Source organism: Cygnus olor, chromosome 16 (assembly GCF_009769625.2).
Source record: "Cygnus olor isolate bCygOlo1 chromosome 16, bCygOlo1.pri.v2, whole genome shotgun sequence".
Classification (NCBI taxonomy): Eukaryota; Metazoa; Chordata; class Aves; order Anseriformes; family Anatidae; genus Cygnus; species Cygnus olor.
The window spans coordinates 5,940,995-5,957,998 of NC_049184.1; the positions used below are offsets into that span (position 1 = coordinate 5,940,995).

At 54.3% G+C, this 17,004-nt stretch overlaps 1 protein-coding gene across 1 annotated transcript; it reads left to right on the forward strand.

The window, feature by feature from the left end:
- Positions 1-929: 929 nt before the first annotated feature.
- Positions 930-16,765, forward strand: ADA (adenosine deaminase). The gene is made up of 11 exons (XM_040576001.1): positions 930-1,035; positions 7,606-7,667; positions 9,734-9,856; positions 9,953-10,096; positions 11,303-11,418; positions 13,274-13,398; positions 14,034-14,105; positions 14,239-14,340; positions 14,732-14,799; positions 15,087-15,216; positions 16,375-16,765. The coding sequence occupies exons 1-11, from the start codon at positions 1,000-1,002 to the stop codon at positions 16,474-16,476; spliced, it is 1,080 nt and encodes a 359-aa protein (XP_040431935.1). The 5' UTR covers positions 930-999; the 3' UTR covers positions 16,477-16,765.
- Positions 16,766-17,004: the final 239 nt, after the last annotated feature.

Sequence of the window (17,004 nt, forward strand, 5' to 3'; positions counted from 1 at the left end):
GTGTGCTTACATACCACGCAAGTAATAATCGGGTTTTACGCTGATATTGTGGCTTTTGTGCCCAAAGCTCCCCGCAGATCAGCCCCGAGGGCTGGGGACAGCCTCACCTGAGCGGGTGAACTCCAGTGGGGCAGGACAAAACCAAGGTCCCTGGCTCAGCAGTGATTTGTGGGACGTTGCCTGCCTGCTCAGCGCCCTCTGGGCAGCTCAGGACCCAGGGCACGTTTTGCAGAGGACCAGGGAGGACCACTGCCTTGCAGCTTGGCATGTGCCGGATGGGTGCTGCTTTGCGGGTGCTCCAGGCGTGCAGCAGCTTTCTTGCTCCTGCACCCTCGGGTGCTCCTCGAGTGCAGCTCGGCTTCCTCCGGTGCTGCAGGCGGGGAGGAGCAGGGTGTTCTGCCCCACCATCCCTCGGCGATGTGGGCTGCCACGTGCAGCTAGCAGCTAACGTTGGCTATTTAGATTCCTGGGACATTTAGGCAAAGAATTAAAAGCAAGCCCACGAGGGCGAACGCCCTCACTCTCCTGGGGGAGAGCAAGGAAGGAGGTAAAGCAGAAAACGTGGCTGGGGGACTAAAAATAAGAATTAACTCTGAGCAGGAGATGTAAAATGGGCCCAAAAAAATCCTGAAAAGCCATCAGGCAAAACAAGGGAGCAGCCGAGCAGCGCCTTCGCAAGCAGAAAAAGGGGAGTGAGGGCTGAATACTTTAAAACCGAAGAACAAGGCAGTTCTTTTGGGGCTAAACCCCCATAAACCCGCATCCCCGCACCGGCTGAGCACCGCAGCCAGGGCAGGATGTGTCCTCTCCCTTTCTGTCCCCGCAGCCGGTGCCGGCCCGGTGCAGCCCCGCCTGGGGGGAGCGGTGCCGGAGCGGGGCGGGGAGCCCCCGGGGGCCCCCCCCGGGTCCCCCCCCCCGGTGCTCGGCGCTGCGCGGGGCGGAGCGGGGCGGGGCACGGCCGGGGGAGGCAGCGGAGGCAGAGGAGGCGGCGGAGGCAGCATGGAGCAGGGGCTGGCGGTCTTCGAGGGGCCCAAGGTGAGGCGGCTGCGGTGCTGTCGGGCTGGGAGCCGGCTGGGAGCCCTGTTCCGGGTCTGCGCCTCGTGCTCCGGGACTGTGCGGTGTGCACCGTGCCCCGGGTCCTTGCCCCGCGCACCAGGTCCTCGCACCGTGCACCGGGCTGGGAGCCGGCCGTGCACCGGCTCTGCGCGGCCGTCGTGCACCCGGCTGGGAGCCGGGGCGAGCACCGGGGCCGTGCCGTGCCGTGCCGTGCCGTGCCGTGCCGTGCCACCCGCCTGTGCCGGCCGGGGTCTGTGCACCCCGGGGCAGGCGAGGCGCTGGGACCCCCGCTGGGCACGGTCTCTTGGGCGGGTGGCAAGTCCCTGCGGGGGCCGGCAGCCCCACCGCTTTTAGTTTTTTTCTTCTTCTTCTTCTTTCTCTTCAGTCTCTTAAGCGCTCAGTTCTGTTACTCTTGAGATACCACCTCGGTGGTTGCTATCGCAGGGTGCTCCATCGTTCCAGTCTCACTGTTTGCTGTATAAATATCCCCCAGATAGGATCATCTAGTAATGTGCTTCTTAATCGGGTTATAAAAGAGGTGAGAGGGAAGAAGATGAGACAGGTGTGTTCAGCAAGAGCCTCCTACCTGGTGGCAGAGCATTACCTTTTCCTCGGGGAACCTCTGCTCTTGGGTTGTGGTCTTGGGTAAGCTGGCACATGGGGAAGGGGTTTTCTTCTTTGGGTGTCTTTGGGCGCCGTGGGTTGTGGGCAGGGGCAGAGGAGACAGAGAAAGCAGTGTGGGGTCTCCCAGCAGCTCTGGGAGAACGTGAGAGGCAGCAAGTGTGTGTGCTTTCCTGGGGAAGAAGATTGCCTCTGAAAACCTCAGAGCGTGGTTTTGAGTGGGTGGTTTTTTTTATATTTTTTTCTACTGTTTGCATCCCCCACCACTCCCAAACCAGCTATCTCTCCGTTTGAGCTTGCAGCAGAGCAGCGCGGTGTACTTGGAAAAACCTCCATGCGCACGTCTGACGCACACCGCAGTCGGTTGCTGCCCGAGGTTTCCTTCGCAGGGGAGGCGACCCATGCACCAGCAGGCAAACCTTGATACCGAAATTCAGGGGGCACTGATATCTGTGGGTGGTTAAAGCCTTTCTCAGGCCACTTCAGTTTTAGGAGACGCTGCCATTTCATCAGCTCTGCTGAGAACAAAAGCTGTTGGTTTACCCCAGCGGTTTTACATTTTTGTCCGAAAGAAGCAAGTTAAGTTCTCCTTTCAGTCGTGTTTCTTCCTGATTTTTCTGTGTGGGATAGTAGGATGCAGAAGAGAGAGACCTGGGCAAACCACGCCGTGTTTGTGCGCTAAGGTCAAACTTGTGCTGTCTGCTTGTCGGCGATTACGAGCCCGGATTTCATGAGTCAGGCAGTCCCTTTCAGTCCTGCGAACCTGCTAAGTCAGGACTGGGAAAAAAAAACGAGATCTGAAGTCAGTTAATGAGCCCTGATCACCCCTATTCATCCCCTGGGACCCTCTGCGATTGGGAACGGCCAGTTTTGTGCGTTAGGGACGTTTCTGGTAACCGGGCGAGGGGCCGGGGCTGCCGCCCGCTTTTCGGGAACACTCTGACTCCCAGCTGCTGCAGCGGGCGGGCAGGGAGCTGCTGGGGCTGCCGCGGGGTGACTTTGACCCCTGCTTATCGTAGGCCATAAAAAAGCAGAAAAGACTGAGGACACCAACCATCAGCCTCTTCCCTCTGAGGCCGGGCTCTCCGAACCCCGAGCAGAGCCCGTGTCCGTGCAGGGGGCTGGGGACATGTGGCACTCATCCTGCAGGTCACCCTGCGCCACTTCTGTGGGTTACCTGGGGGCTTTTCCTTCAGCTTGCCATCAAAATGGGGAGCCTGACGCAGCTGAAATCCCAGCCCTAAAAGCCTTGTGGGGGGCAGGAGTGGGAGCTCCTGGTGTCTGGCCCCCACCCCATTACAGGCACTGCAGCCCTGCTGCTGGCTGCTCCCGAAATAAGCTCAGGTTGCTTTGGGCAGGTGGTTGGACAAGCTGCTGCGGGGCTCACAGTGTGCATTGGGGTGTTTTGGGGACCCCCATCCAAAGTAAGATAGTTGTATCCAGTGTGTCCTTCCTGCCTGGGGGCTGGGAGAGGTGTCCCTGAGCTCGCTGTAGATGTCGGTGTCCCCATCAAAGGCCAGGAGAGCTCCAAGTGACCCAATCCAGGAGTCACTGAAGGTGCCAGCTCTGCTCTAGGGTCCTGTCCTCCCGCTATGTAAGACAGAGCTGCCCAGCTGTGCTGAGCAGATAGTACAGGTCTTTTGTCTTGGGTGCAAAGCTTAAAATAATAATAATAAATTGCTGGTAATTGCAGAGAGATACGACCGGTCTCCCAGCACTCCCTGGCTGGGCACCCCTTGCCTTCACACTGCTTTTCCCTCGCACGAGGTCTCCGCTGGCTGCCCTGAGGAGGTTGAAGTTTATTTCGGCACAGCCAGCTCGGTGCTGTCTGAGCCATGGTGCTGGCAGCGCACTGGGGACCCCCGGCAGCATCGGGCTCTGCCGTGCTTTGAGCACTGCTGTGGGTGCTCGTGCTCCAGTATGCAGCGCAGGCACATTCCCTGATAACCCCATCAGTGATGGCATTAATTGAGGCCGGTTGGTGCCACTCGAAGGGCAAGGACTCGGTTTTATTGCTCCGAAGGCTTGCCTTCTCCCAGCCCCGCACGGCTCAGGCAGGGACACGGCGCTGCTGTCCCTGGGGGATGCCCCAGAGCCCCCTTCTCTTATCAGCATCCCATGGCCCAGCAGCACCAGGAGCTCTGTGCAGGGAGGCTGAGTCGCTGGTGCCATGAGGGGTGGCACCAAACGCCGCTCAGCATCCTCCTGGCCAGCCACCAAAGCCACAACACACCGTGTGAATGCTTCCCTAGAAAGCACAAACATCTCTTGCATGGAGCAGCAGGTCGCCTGGGTCTTGCAGTCCGACCTGTTTCTCTTTTAAAGATTCAAACCCCCAGGTTTGTCCGCCAGTAGGCATTTAGGGGTTTCATCAGGTTTGGGAATAATACCGTGTCTTTTCTGCCTTACATCCCTCCTGGTCCAGCCTCACGTGTTGCTTCCAAAATGAGGGTTTACAGCGAGGTTATGAAGTTCACAGCTTAGCTCCTGGGAGTGTATCTCCCAGGAAAAAAAAAATCTATATTTGGGGAAAAAAATAATCTATATTTGGGGAACACAGTTCATTCTTTTTGCAGGGGTTAGCATTCATCTTATCTCTTGTGGAATTTTGATCTCTGTTACTGTTATTCTGCCTTGTGTCTTGACCAGTTAGAGCTGTAATCACTCAGTTATTGAAATCAATAAAGCAAACCTCAGATTATCACCTCTTAATGTGCTGATAAATAATCCTTGCCAAAGTCACTGCTAGGGTTTTAAAATGACGAAACTTCAGGAGCTGCCTGGCTTATCAATGAACATCTGCTAGAAATGATCAAAATAAAAAGGCGAAGGTTTTACCCTGGCATTAGGGCTCTTCGGCTTATGCCCCAACCAGCTGACTCTGGTCATTGTATCAAAACAAAATTAAAGGAAAAAGAACAAACACCTGGTTTGCAAACTCCCTCGAGTGCCCCAGGCTGGATGGTGCTTTTCATGCCACGTAGCAGGCAAGCTGAGCAGCGAACTGATCTGTCGCAGTCCGCTGAGCAAACTGTAGAATAAGAGAGAAGTGCTGGTGGGTTGGCTGTAGCTGGAAACGCTTTGAATGTTTACTTAATTTTTTTTCCTCCTCATTTTACTAAATTGAAAATAATCCGACTTGGAACGTGTTTGTTTGCAGTACCGTATTCTGTGTTTGAGTTTATTTTGAAGGTTATTAGGCTGAAAATAAAACATGACAGTGTTTTCAGAAGAGAGAGGTCAAGCCAGAACTCTTAAAGCTTAGCATTGTTTTGCTTAAAGCCACAACGTCTTGCTGATAACTGCCCTAGTGTGCCAGGCACTGGGGCTGATCTAAAACTGCTTATTTTTGCATAGAAACGGCAAGTGCTGTCTGCTGCGACAGCCTTGCTGGGAGTCCTGTGTGCCGAGAGCACACACGTTTGGGCATTTCGTGTCCTTTGAACTCATTGCTTGGGCTTTGGACCGCTCTTTAGCAGAACTGGGGGGATTTTATTGACTTGCTCAGGTCCTGGACCAAATGTGGAGATCCCCATTAATGCGTGTGCCTCAGATAAACCAGAGGGCTCGGGGTGAGATCCCTGTGTGTGGGTCTCCCAGCTCCGCCTGGCCTCTGCTCAGGCAGCATCTCATGGAGCCATGGCTCAGTGAAACCTCTTTCATCTTTATCTGGGCACTGGGCTTAAAGCAAGGTCGTGTCACCCACTTCCATCTGCAAAAGTCTTAGGCTTTGTTTGCCCAGAGCAAACACAGAAGAAGAGAGCTGCAGCGGAGCTCTGCAGCCTCCTGCGGATCCGGGGCCTGCGGAGCTCACGCAGGAGGCAGCTGGGAAGCTGAGCCCTCATGTTCGCCCTCGTGGGCTTGCTTTTAATTCTTTGCCTAAATGTCCCAGGAATCTAAATAGCCAACGTTAGCTGCTAGTTGCAGGAAATGACCCCTGGGATCAACCCCACAAAGTTTTAGGATGAGTCCAAGGCTCTTAGCGGTTTGCTTAGGTACCTCCAGGCCCCAAGAAATGCACGTTCGTGGAGCAGTAGCCCGCTGGTGTCAGAGCCTTGCTGCTTCATGAGCATCTCACTTGCAGCAGCAGGAGGTGGCTTGCATGGTGAAGGACACCACTAAATTTGCTTTCCCGTTGTTGGAAGTGTCACGTTGGGATGTTCTTGTAGGGAACATTCAAGAGATGTTTGGGGTATGCAGACCCCGGTGGGTTCAGCTTGCTGGGTTTTCCTATCAGTGCGAGCGTGTCTCAAGCCTGTAACTCCACCAGGAGGGTCACAAGGGCTGTTGAAAACCTCAAGGAATGGAGCTCGCATGGTTTTGAAATTGGAATCAGAGCTCAAGAGTGGAAAACGTGCCAGGCGTCCACATCTGGCAGCGCGGATCGTGTCCACAGCCTGTTATTTTATCTGCTGCTTCTCGGGACATTTAGTCCTCGTAAGCAGAATTGCACAACTCCGGGCAGGGGGAAAGATCAAGCTTTGCCCTTTAAAAATCTTCATCTCTCTAGGTTCAGATCGTGTCTTAAGGGTAGGAGAAGTGACAGCAATATCCTTTTACAGCCTTCCACGTCTGTGGGCATATTCCTGGCCCCTGGGCTGGCTGGCTGCAGCAGCACAGGGTCGGTGGCTCACACTGCCCCGAGCCTGGTGCCTGCACTTTGCATCCCGGTGTTTGCTGCACCGTTGCATGTACCATCTCAGCAGTAGCTTCACGGCCATCCCACGCATATTCCAAACCTGAGTGCTGCTGCACCCCAGCAGCCTTGGCCTTTTGCAGCAGCCCTGGTTGTTGAAAACCCTGACCGTGAGCTGGGCACCAAGCACACCTGGCTTGCACGGGGCGTTATGGGACTAGAGAAAATGTCCCTGAGCCACCTCTTACAAACCTATTTCCTAGGTGGTAATGGCCCCAGTCGTGTCCCATGCAATGTGGCAGTCTGTCTCTGGGCATCTTAGTACTCAGATGCCTCAACTCATCCACATCTGAAAGACCTGGAATGAGCAAAGCCGGTCCTGCAGCCATTCCTTCCCAGTAACTGCTTTGTGCTTCAGATTGTCCTTCCTTTAATATATATAATATATAATATATATATAGTAGGCTATTCTATTGCTTAAAAGCAGGCAGTTCTGGAAATAAGATCTAGCTGTAACGTTTTACAGCTAAGATTTTCCTTCCCAGCTCAACTTCCAAATTACATTTGTCATGTATTTGTCATGTCCCTCCAAAGTCACAGCTGCCTAATGGAAAAAGCTGGCTCTTTTCTGTGGCTCCTCTTCCAAAATCCATTGTTTAAGGAATAATAAGGAAACGGGATTTCAACGTGACCTGAATTACTGTCCCATTTTAACTTAACCATTTTATTTTGAAAGAAGCTTGTGCGCACTGTGGGGCAGCTCTTGTCCTTTTGTTTACAGCACCTTGTACCTTGGGACTCCGTGTGTAGCATTAGAAATCCTGCAGGCTGTGATAATGCCAGATAATTACCAATAAACCCGGAGTAGATTCGTGGAAGTGAAGCCTGACTTCTTGTGTAATGATGCTCTTATCAAGTTAATCGATGCTTGTTTGAGGGTTGGTTTTGTTGTTTGTTTTTTTATTTGTTTTTGTTTTTTAATCTTCCCAAACTCCAAGCCATGCAAGCTAAGTATGGATAGAACAGTTCCTGAAGCAGTGTGCAGATTACTGAAGACACGATAAATTTGCAAGATCTATTAAATCTGTGACCTGCAGTAGGAATAAGAAAGTAATTGGACAATACTTAGATATTAAAAAATAATCTTTTTTTTTGAATGGTTTTGCGCTTCCTTTTCATGACTTTGCCCTCTGTTAGCTGCATTTATACCTGCGTTAGCACCACCCGCCTACCTGTAAGCTTTTGCTGCAGCTCTAAGAGTACATCACTGATCTCTCTTTATTTTACTGCAGGTAGAACTTCACATCCACCTGGATGGAGCCATTAGACCAGAAACAATCCTATACTTTGGCAAGTGAGTATGTGGGGGAAGAAAGCTGTGAGTAATGGGTTAGCTGTGGGTAGTTGGTTAGCTTTGGCTGAGTAACTGGGGCGAGGACCTGGCTCCGTAGCTGGAGGCAGAATAAACTTAGGATTTCCTCCGGTGAGATTTTTGAAAAAGTGAAGGGACAGTAGTAGCAGATAGGTGCAGATCAAGGATGTGTCAAGCTTAGAGATTTCAGGAAACAGCTGTTAAGCACAGCTCTGGTAATTTAGGGAAGAAGTCAATTTGGGGAGGGTGGGAAGTGGTTTTGGCATCCTGTGAGCCCAGCAGGCTCCTGGGCAAAGTGATCCTGGGGGAGCTATTCTTTCTAAAGCTGCTTTTTTTGTTGGGAATGGCCACAGATTCATCAATTGGATACAGAGGCCGGGTCGAAGACATCCCCCTTGATCGCTGTGGCATCAGGTTCAAGCTGCGGGGCTGTGGTGCGGGGATGAAAGTCCCCGTGGGCAAACAAGTGGGGTCCCTGCTGCCCATGCTGTGCCTGGCAGGGCAGCAGGAGCCTGGAGGAGACAGCACCTGGCAGAGGATCCCCTGCTCCTTGCTTGCTTAGGGCAGGAACTTTGGTTCCCCAGGAGCATGCTGAGCTCCCTCCTATTTTTAAGCAGCCCCGGCACTGCCAGCCCTCGGTGCTCAGCTGGGGTGGAGCGAGGCTGTGCTATTTGCAGCCTCTAAAACAAGTGTGTACACAAACCCCAAAGCCAAGGGGCAGTGCAGGACACTGCCTTACAACCTCACCCTGGACATACAAAGCTGTTTGTGGTCTATTTTTAGAGGCAAAGAGCTGGGAATCAATTTACCAGGTGGTGGCTGGACGCGTACAGGTAGCACAAAGCTGCTGGGGTGCATGAGCCCCCAGGGGCAGCCCTGAACTCTGCAGTTCTTGGGGGTTTGGGCTCCACAGCAGCTCCAAAGCCATGGTGGCCACATCCACCACCCTGCTTCAACAGAGACCCAGCCTCAGCATCCTCATGCTGAGGGTCATCCCGAAGCACCATTGCCGCTGGTGATGCTTTGGGGGTGCGTGGAGGGGGGCAGGAGAGCAGCTTGGCTGCAGGGCTCCGTGTTTGGTATCCCCCGGGCGGGCAGAGAGCTCCTGGAGCAGACAGCGATGTGTCACTGCCGTGGAAAGGGCAAGGCGGGGGGGAAAGCTGATGCCTTGGCAGCGCTGAGCGGCCCCCACTGAGTGCCAGCAACTTAATCCGGACAGATTGCCTTTGAACGCTGCGCCCGGGGCTGCTTTCCTTTCTGCCCGAACGGGGAAAGGAGCAGCGCTCGCTCAGCCCGGGATTGGCGGCGTTCAGGCCGCTTTCCTGCGGATTGCTTCGCGGGACAGCTGCTGGCGGCGGGTCGCTGGAGTTGTCACTGGGGTTTGGTCTCCGTCAGCAGGGAGACATCCATCAGCCAGCCGTAACTCATCGCGGCAGCGCCGGGAAGGAAGGAAAGAGGATTAGAACCAAATGTCTAGTTATTCCCGATTTTAGGCTGGCGTCCGCAGGCAGGTGACGGTGCATGGGGATGATGAAGAGCTTGGGTGGGCTTTGGCACCCGCAGCCCCCCATGGGAGCCACTGCGGGGACCCCCCTGTGCCGCTGCTGGGGCCGGGCTCCCCCGCAGCAAAGCCGGGTGGTCCTGAGCCCGCACACCTCCCTGTCATTTCCCAGGCCCTTGAGCCTCCATAAGTAGAAATTAACTTTTCTAAGGAATTTTGGCAATTCGAGAAGGGGGAGATGCCAAGAAATAATGCAGAGCCCCTCCCGAGGAGCTCTGTCTTAAGCTTGAAATGTGCTCTGGCCCCGCGCCCGCTGGGTCACCCCGGGCTTCCATCTCGATGTGCTCGTGTTTTGCTGGTGTCTCGGATCGCCGTGCTTCCCGCGGAGATCCAGGGCCACGTCTGCGAGGAGCTTTTGGAAGGACAGCTTGTGCCATATCTTTTCTGTGAAGAAACGGAGGCTGATGCTGCCAGCTAAGGCCGCGCTTAGAGACCTCTTAAAAACACGATAGCCTTCCCCATTGGTAAAACGTGACTTGTTTTCCAGGAAAAGAGGGATTCCTCTCCCCGGCGACACTGTTGATGACCTCTTGAAGCACATCAGCTACAATACGCCGCTGTCGCTTACCGAGTTTCTAGAGAAATTTAATCACTACATGCCTGCCATCGCGTAAGTACCCCCTGCCTGCTTGTCCGCGCTCGGTGGCGTCCCTGCGGGTCCCCTCCCAGTGCCGGGGGCTGACGGGTCCCGTCGCTGTCCCTGCAGGGGGGACCGCGAGGCGGTGCGGAGGATCGCTTACGAGCTGGTGGAGACAAAAGCGAAGGAAGGCGTCGTCTACGTGGAGGTCCGCTACAGCCCTCACCTCCTGGCCAACTGCTCCGTCAGCCCCATCCCCTGGGGACAAGCCGAGTGAGTGACCCCCCCGAGCATCCCCTCCGTCCCGTCCCAGGAGGGCAGGGGGGCAGCAGGGCAGGGCCGTGCCGATGGGTGGGCTCGGCTCCACTCGGCCACCCCGTCATCCTTTCTCCTGAAAAGCTGCAGGCAAAGTGTCGCAACGCGGTCAGATGTGAAGACTAATAAATTTTTTTTTCCCTCTCACAACTTGCCACAGCACGTTAATTAGTAAGCTTTCATCACGGCCTTTAACTTAATTGCCCTGTACCTGTATATGCCCCTGCCCGAGCTCCCTGGCCAGCACCCAGGAGCCAGGACCCGCGTGGGTGAGCCAGCACCTCTGGGTACCTGGGGCTGCTCGCTCCGCCGGTGCAGCCAGCTCTGGCACTTTTCCCTCTCCCTGCCCTGTCCGTAGCATTTTTCCTCTTGTAATACCTCTGTGTGCTGTCGTGTTTTGATGCGCCTTGCTGCAGGCGCTTAATTCAGTATGTGCGAGGCAGCTGCGCTTGAGCTTTTGGCTGAAGCCATTCCCCTTGCGAGGGAAAGCGGGGCTCGGACAGGGGGAAGCAGGGCTTGGACAGGGGTTGCCTGCCTGCAAAGTAGAAGTTTGAGCCAGCGGGCAGTGTTGCAAGGGGCTGGCAATCTGCTCCCTTGTTTAAATGTCACCCCCGCGCTGCTGCGTGCTGCTAATTAAATCAGTGCTGGGCTCGGTGGCCCCTTGCAGGACGTGTCGTGGTAGCTTTGGGCGTGCTGTGCTCGCCACGCTGCAGGGGGCTGTGCATCCTAATGAGTTGCCCTGGCAAACGAGAGGCTCTTGGGCTCGGCTCCTCGGGGCGTTTGCTTGGACAGGCGGTGACCGAAGTCTCGCCTTGCCCCTGCGTGGCTCGCTGGCCAAAACTTGGCCCAGGTGCTCTGCAGCGCTCCCTCCCAAAGGAGGGAGCCCTTTGGGTGCAGAGCTCTTTGGGCACCTACTGCTGCGGAAGTGCCCAAGCAGCAGTGGCATCTAATTCCCTGAGGCTTTTCTAAATCGTCCTAGACACGTCCGCGTGGCGTGGGTGCAAAATGTGCTTGTTTGCTCGGGGTGATCCAGCTGGGTTCCCGGGGATGTTACCGCCAGCGGGGCCCGGGCTTTGTGGGGTCTCCGACTTCTCGTCCCTGCAGCTCCTGCCCGCCCACCCAGGCGGTGCCCAGCCTCTCACTACCGCCTCTTCTGCCCCACAGGGGAGACCTCACTCCGGATGAAGTTGTTCACCTCGTAAATCAGGGACTGCAGGATGGAGAAAGGGATTTCCACATCAAAGCCAGGTCTATTCTATGCTGCATGCGCCATATGCCAAGTAATGTATTGCAGCTCCCCTGCTGCTCTGCTCCCCTTCCCTGACGCGCGGCTGGGGGGGGATGTCCCCTGGGTTCAGGTCCCTGCGGAAATGAGGGGAAAGCACCGGCCCCGTGGCCCTGTGTGTGATGTGGGACCGCATGGTGCCGAGAACGGGCTGTTCTTTCTCGGTCAGGGTCCTCTGCTCCCTTACCCTTCATAAAGGGTCCGCTGGAAGTGAAAGCGGGGCTGTAGGTGCAGCCAGCGTCAGGAGAGCCAGCTGGAGGCCTTGCTAAAGGGACACAGAGCTCTTTTTTGCCTCTCCTGTGGGAGCTGGGATTTCTGCTCCTACCTCGCTCCCCGCCCGGGGCTCGGAGCTTTCCTTTGGCTGGCTGAAGCCACTGCCAAAGCCAGCGGCCACATTGCTTTGGGAAGAAGTGGTCCCAGAGGAGGGCCAGGCTGATGTCCCACAGCTCTGGAGGCAGAAATTAAACTTTCTAGCTCACCATCACACCGCTGCAGCGGCACGCTCCTTCATTAGCCCCAGCGTGGGTTAGCCAGAGAATCTGCTGGCTGCTAACTCACTGTTGGTTTAAGCCGGAAAAACAAGTAAAACATGTTTAAGTCACAAATATAAAGTGTTTTTCCCAAAACAAGCAGCTCTGAACTTCTTCAATAGCAGGTACTATGACACAGAATAGGAAAAAAATAATTCTCAGCATTTTGTTGGGCTGCTGAGCTCTGTGAGCATCTTCACCTAGGGAGAAGCAAAGCAGGAGTGAGTTGTCTGGCAGTAATTGTCTTACGCTGAAACTTTGCTACAAATGCCTTCAGATCCTGATAAATTTTAGGCAGGTTTAATAGGGCAGAAAGTTTTTCTAACAAACACACAGCTAATTTGTTCCTAGAAATGCAAAATAAATAAATAAATAAATAAATAAATAAATCCTGGAAACTGGAAGATTTGAGGGTGTCCAAGTAGAGATGGGGGGGGAAAAAAAAAAGACGACCAAACAATAATCTGAAATCCTGACCCTTGGGTTTCTGGCTTCTAGGAAGAAAACTTCTTTCTTTGTAGAAACTGGAAGCTGTGAGCCTGTGTCCCACATGCCTGCGGGGGCAGCCAGCAGCACGTGCAGCGTGCGCTTGCACAGCGGCTGGAGTTCCTCCTGCAAACAGCTGAGTCTGCATTTTTGTGCGTGTGCTACCTGAAGAGGTGGCTCTGGGCACAAGCTCTTCCTGGGAAGCCACCCTGAAACTTAGGAAGTGTCAAGAGAGAGGCAGAAATACCAGCCAGAGCTAGCTACATCTCAGTTATCAATGAAATAATGGCTCTAACCTGGCGAGTTCGAAACTGGTGATAAAAGAAGTTGCAGTTGAACCCATTTTCTTGTGTGTTCATATGACTTCAGGACTGCACATGCACAGCAGGTGCCGGTTAATTATTAACTCTGCAGTTTATCTCTGTTTCTTGGCCTTTTTGCTAAGGGTAGGTGAAGTATCAGCTAATAGATGTGTTTGCTTTGTCAGAGATTGTACTGCATCCTGATCAGAGATAACTCCTGAGTGGTTGTTAGCCGTTTGTTACTCTCTCCCACTGATGCCAAAAAGATAAAACCGTGTGTTAAAGGTCAGCCTTCCAGGAGGCTGTGCAGCTCCTTTTCACCAGAAGTAGCATCCATCATCTTGTCCGGGGGAGTGGAGGATGCTGTGCAGCAGGGCAGGGTGATTGCTGCGCAGGGAACCTCTGGAGGTGCCTCCCAAACTATTCCATGACACCACACCATGAAAGCACATTTTTTTCCGTGTTTAGAAAAAATTCTCAAAGTGTGACTATATGAAAGCTTTCTCCTGAATCCTGCTGCTGTCTCTTCCAGGCTGGTCTCCGGAGGTGGTGGAGCTCTGCAAGAAGTATCGAAACGACTCCGTGGTGGCCATAGACCTGGCCGGAGACGAGTCGCTGAAGGTGGAGGATACCTCTGGCCATAAGGAGGCTTACGAGGTTTGTCAAATAAGCTTCTTAAAAGAAGCGCTAAGAAAGCACACGCTGAGTTATTCCTGGCTAGGCGACATGCAGCACTTTACCCAGACCACAAGCAGCTGGGAGAGCTTAAAAATTAACTTTAGCAATTAAAAATGTTTTGTTAAATAGAAAAGCTATTCCCATGTTTGTATCTCAGTGATTAAAGGCAGACATCGCTGCCTAACCGCATCCTGAGAGCTTGGAGCTAAGCGCACAGCGCCAGGCAGATCAAGCCAAAAAGCCCTGAGGCTGCCGAGCATCACCTCCCCTGCCCCAGCAGCTTTAAATCCCCCCACTTGGCTGCTGCTGGAGTAGGAAGAAGCCCCACAGATGGGAATTGCTGTGAGTCCATGCACAGAGGCCAGTGGGTGGAGGAAGGAGCGCCCCGAGCTTGCTGTCCTCTGGGGAGGGGACAGCCCAGTGCTTATTAAAAGAGCCTGAAGCAAGGCTGGGCTCCGGGTGGGAGATGACCCAGCTTTCTGAGTGCTGTTGCTGCTGGTCTTACTGTCCTGACCCCTCGTGGGCCGGGAGCTCCGGGAGCCGAGCCCACTGGCTGTGCCGGAGCTTTGCTGACCTTGCCCTCGCACCGAAGCATTTCCTCCCTCGCCTTTCAGGAAGCCGAACGATGCGGCATTCATCGCACCGTCCACGCTGGGGAGGCCGGGCCGCCTGCCATGATCAAGGAGGTACGAGTTGCTCAGGGCACTGGGGTTGGGAAGCCCCAGGGGAATCCCGAGGGGTTTCTGTGTTCACGTGGCGGGCAGGGAGCTGGGCCGTGGCTCGGCTCAGAGGCTGTAGCTACTCCCCCATGCTTTCCAGGCAGTGTATCTCCTGAAGACTGAGCGCATCGGCCATGGCTACCACGTCCTGGAGGACCCCGAGCTCTACAAGGAGCTGCTGAGAACCAAAATGCACTTTGAGGTGAGGACGCCCTGCAGTGGAAGCCGGGTGCCCCGAGCTCCGCGGCAGGAGCGGTGCTGGTGCCTGGCTGCTGGCCGGGCTCTGGGCCACACAGAGCGCGCAGCAGCTCGCAGCAAGCGTGTGGCAGAGGAAACGGATCCTGTTCTGGCTGAGGATGTGGTTTGGACAGCTTATTTGCTGATTTGTGGACCTCAAGCCTGCAGAATTATCCCACAAAGCAGGCTGCGGTACCAGAGCGTGTCTGGGTGGAGGGTAGAAGCTCCCCGGGCCGTGAACAAAGCCCTGAACCTCCTTCTGGTTTGCCTGCTCACCACTATCTGCGTTCACAGTTGCAGTTCAGATCTGTGTGGCTGATGCTGTTTTTCATGTTTGTTTTAACTCCCCCAACCAGGTCTGCCCCTGGTCCAGTTATCTGACTGGAGCATGTCTGCCGGACTTCAGGAAACACCCAGCCGTGCAGTAAGACACACGCGTAACGTTTAATCTCAAAGTCATTAACCCAAATCCTGGCTACTTATAGCTGCTTTATTGCTGTGTGAGGGAAATGCAAACCACCTGGGACAAAGTGGTACGTCCCAGGGGTGCAGGTGGGTAAGAGCTGGGTGCCCGGACCCGCACACAGCAGGCACCCCGCGCTCTGCTCCTTGCTGCTGGGAGGTTTTTGCTTTTACCACATCTCACCCTGCAAAGTGCATGAACACTGCCACGCACAGAGCTTTGCCCGCCGTTTTTATATTCCCTTACAGATTTAGGAAGGATCGGGCTAACTATTCGATAAACACCGATGACCCCCTCATCTTCAATTCCAACATTGACACAGATTACAGCATAGTGAAGGACTACATGGGCTTCACCGAGGAGGATTTCAAGAGAATGGTAAGCTGGCCTCAGCTGGTGCTCTGCAGGGGTCCTGGTGAAGCCCAGAGACATCTGCTTGTTTTCTTTATAAGCTGGAGAGTTTTCAGGGAAAATAAAATCCTGTTGGGGGTGCAGCGAGCAGGAGGAGCTGAGCGCGGCTTCTTGCAGCGGGGGCCCTGGGGGTGGCAGCCCCCATGTGGCTGCTTTGGGCTTTGTGGAGAACAGGTTAGGGTGGAAACGGTCTAGCAGAGTCTTCAAAACAGATCTAACTGTAGGAAGGAAGGTGCCAGTTGCTTTTTTTCCATGGATTTGGAATTGCAGGGAGGTTATTTCAAGGCCTGGCCCTGAAGCTAGTAAGATTCCGCATATGCAAAAGAGCTTGCAGGTTTTGCACTTGTAAACTGAACTGAAAACAAAGCGACTGCTGGCTTGGTGCGCAGCCACTTATGTGTTTTCAATACATCCCAAAACCTGGCTTTACTTGTTAGTTTTCTGAATTACTCACCCAAAGCAGAAAGACAGGATAACTGTTGGGAGTTTGGCTTATCTGCATATCCAGGGAGCTTTCCTGGTTAGCATTCAGTCATGCTCATGACTGCCACCTCCATGTCTGCAAAGACACTTGCTTGGAATTGGAAATGCACTGAAGGGTGTGCTGGCCTGCCTGGAGCCCCCCAGAAAAGGAGCCCCTACTGTAGACCTGGCTCCCCGGGTGCAGGAGAACAAGGGCAGCTCTGAGCCTGGGGTCCCTGAATGCCAGCCGTCCTTTGCTGCCCTTGCAAAAGCCGTCCTGGCTCTGTGTAACAAAAGGAAGGTCCCTGGAGAGGACCTTGTGCAGCTGGGCTTTGTCATGGCAGCACGCGTCAGGCTGTCACCACCAGCTGTGTTGGCACAAAGGGACACCTGGAGTGTAGGAACAGCTCTAATGTGTGTACCCTACAAACTCCAGAGTACTTAAAGGCCTCCTCCTCGTGCCTGCCTTGTTCCTTTCGGGGTTGCTGCTAGTGGTGGGCCAGAGCAGTTACCCTGGGAAATGAGGCTGTGGAAATGTATCTCGGAGTGGAAACTTCACCTTCCCTGGCTCGTTGATGGTTGGAGATAGGTTAGGATGTGTACAGCCACATCTTCATCTCCGATGTGCCTTAACATCTTTCTATTCCCCGTCTGCCTTTCCAGAACATCAATGCAGCTCAGTCCAGCTTCTTACCCGAGAAAGAAAAGCAGGAACTTCTCAATACGCTGTATGAAGCCTACGGGATGGTGCCCAACGCATCATGATGCGTCCCTGCAAGCTAGCGTGGAGCCATGGCCCTTCTTCGTGTGTGCTCAACTCTCCTCTGGGCTGTGGGAGCGCCAGAAGGTGCCTGGGGTCAGTCTCCATTCCTGGCATCCCATGTTAACCTTTACAGTGCTAAGCAGAATCAGGCTCCTGTCATACACACACCCCTATCGTCCCCGTGAACCGTCTCCCAAATGGACATCCAGCTTCCTCTGCTGTTGTGCACGCAGACCCAAACGCCTCCCTTCAGCTGCTGGTCCCTCTGTACCATAAACGAGAGCAGAAGGACCTCTCGTGCCCTGCTGACCTGCCTTAGCCCTTGCCCGTGGTGCAGAAATAATCTCCTCTGGCTCTGACTGTCAGGGTTAATCTCCACCGTTCTAGGAAAAAGGTGTGCCAGGTCGGGAGTGAGTAGGTGTGAGGGTTTATCCCCATCCGTGCGGGTAGGGAGGTTTGGCTGCAGCTGCCTTTACCTGTGGTTAGTCTTGTGCTAACAGGCCCAGGACAAGAACAAGCTGGAAGCTGGT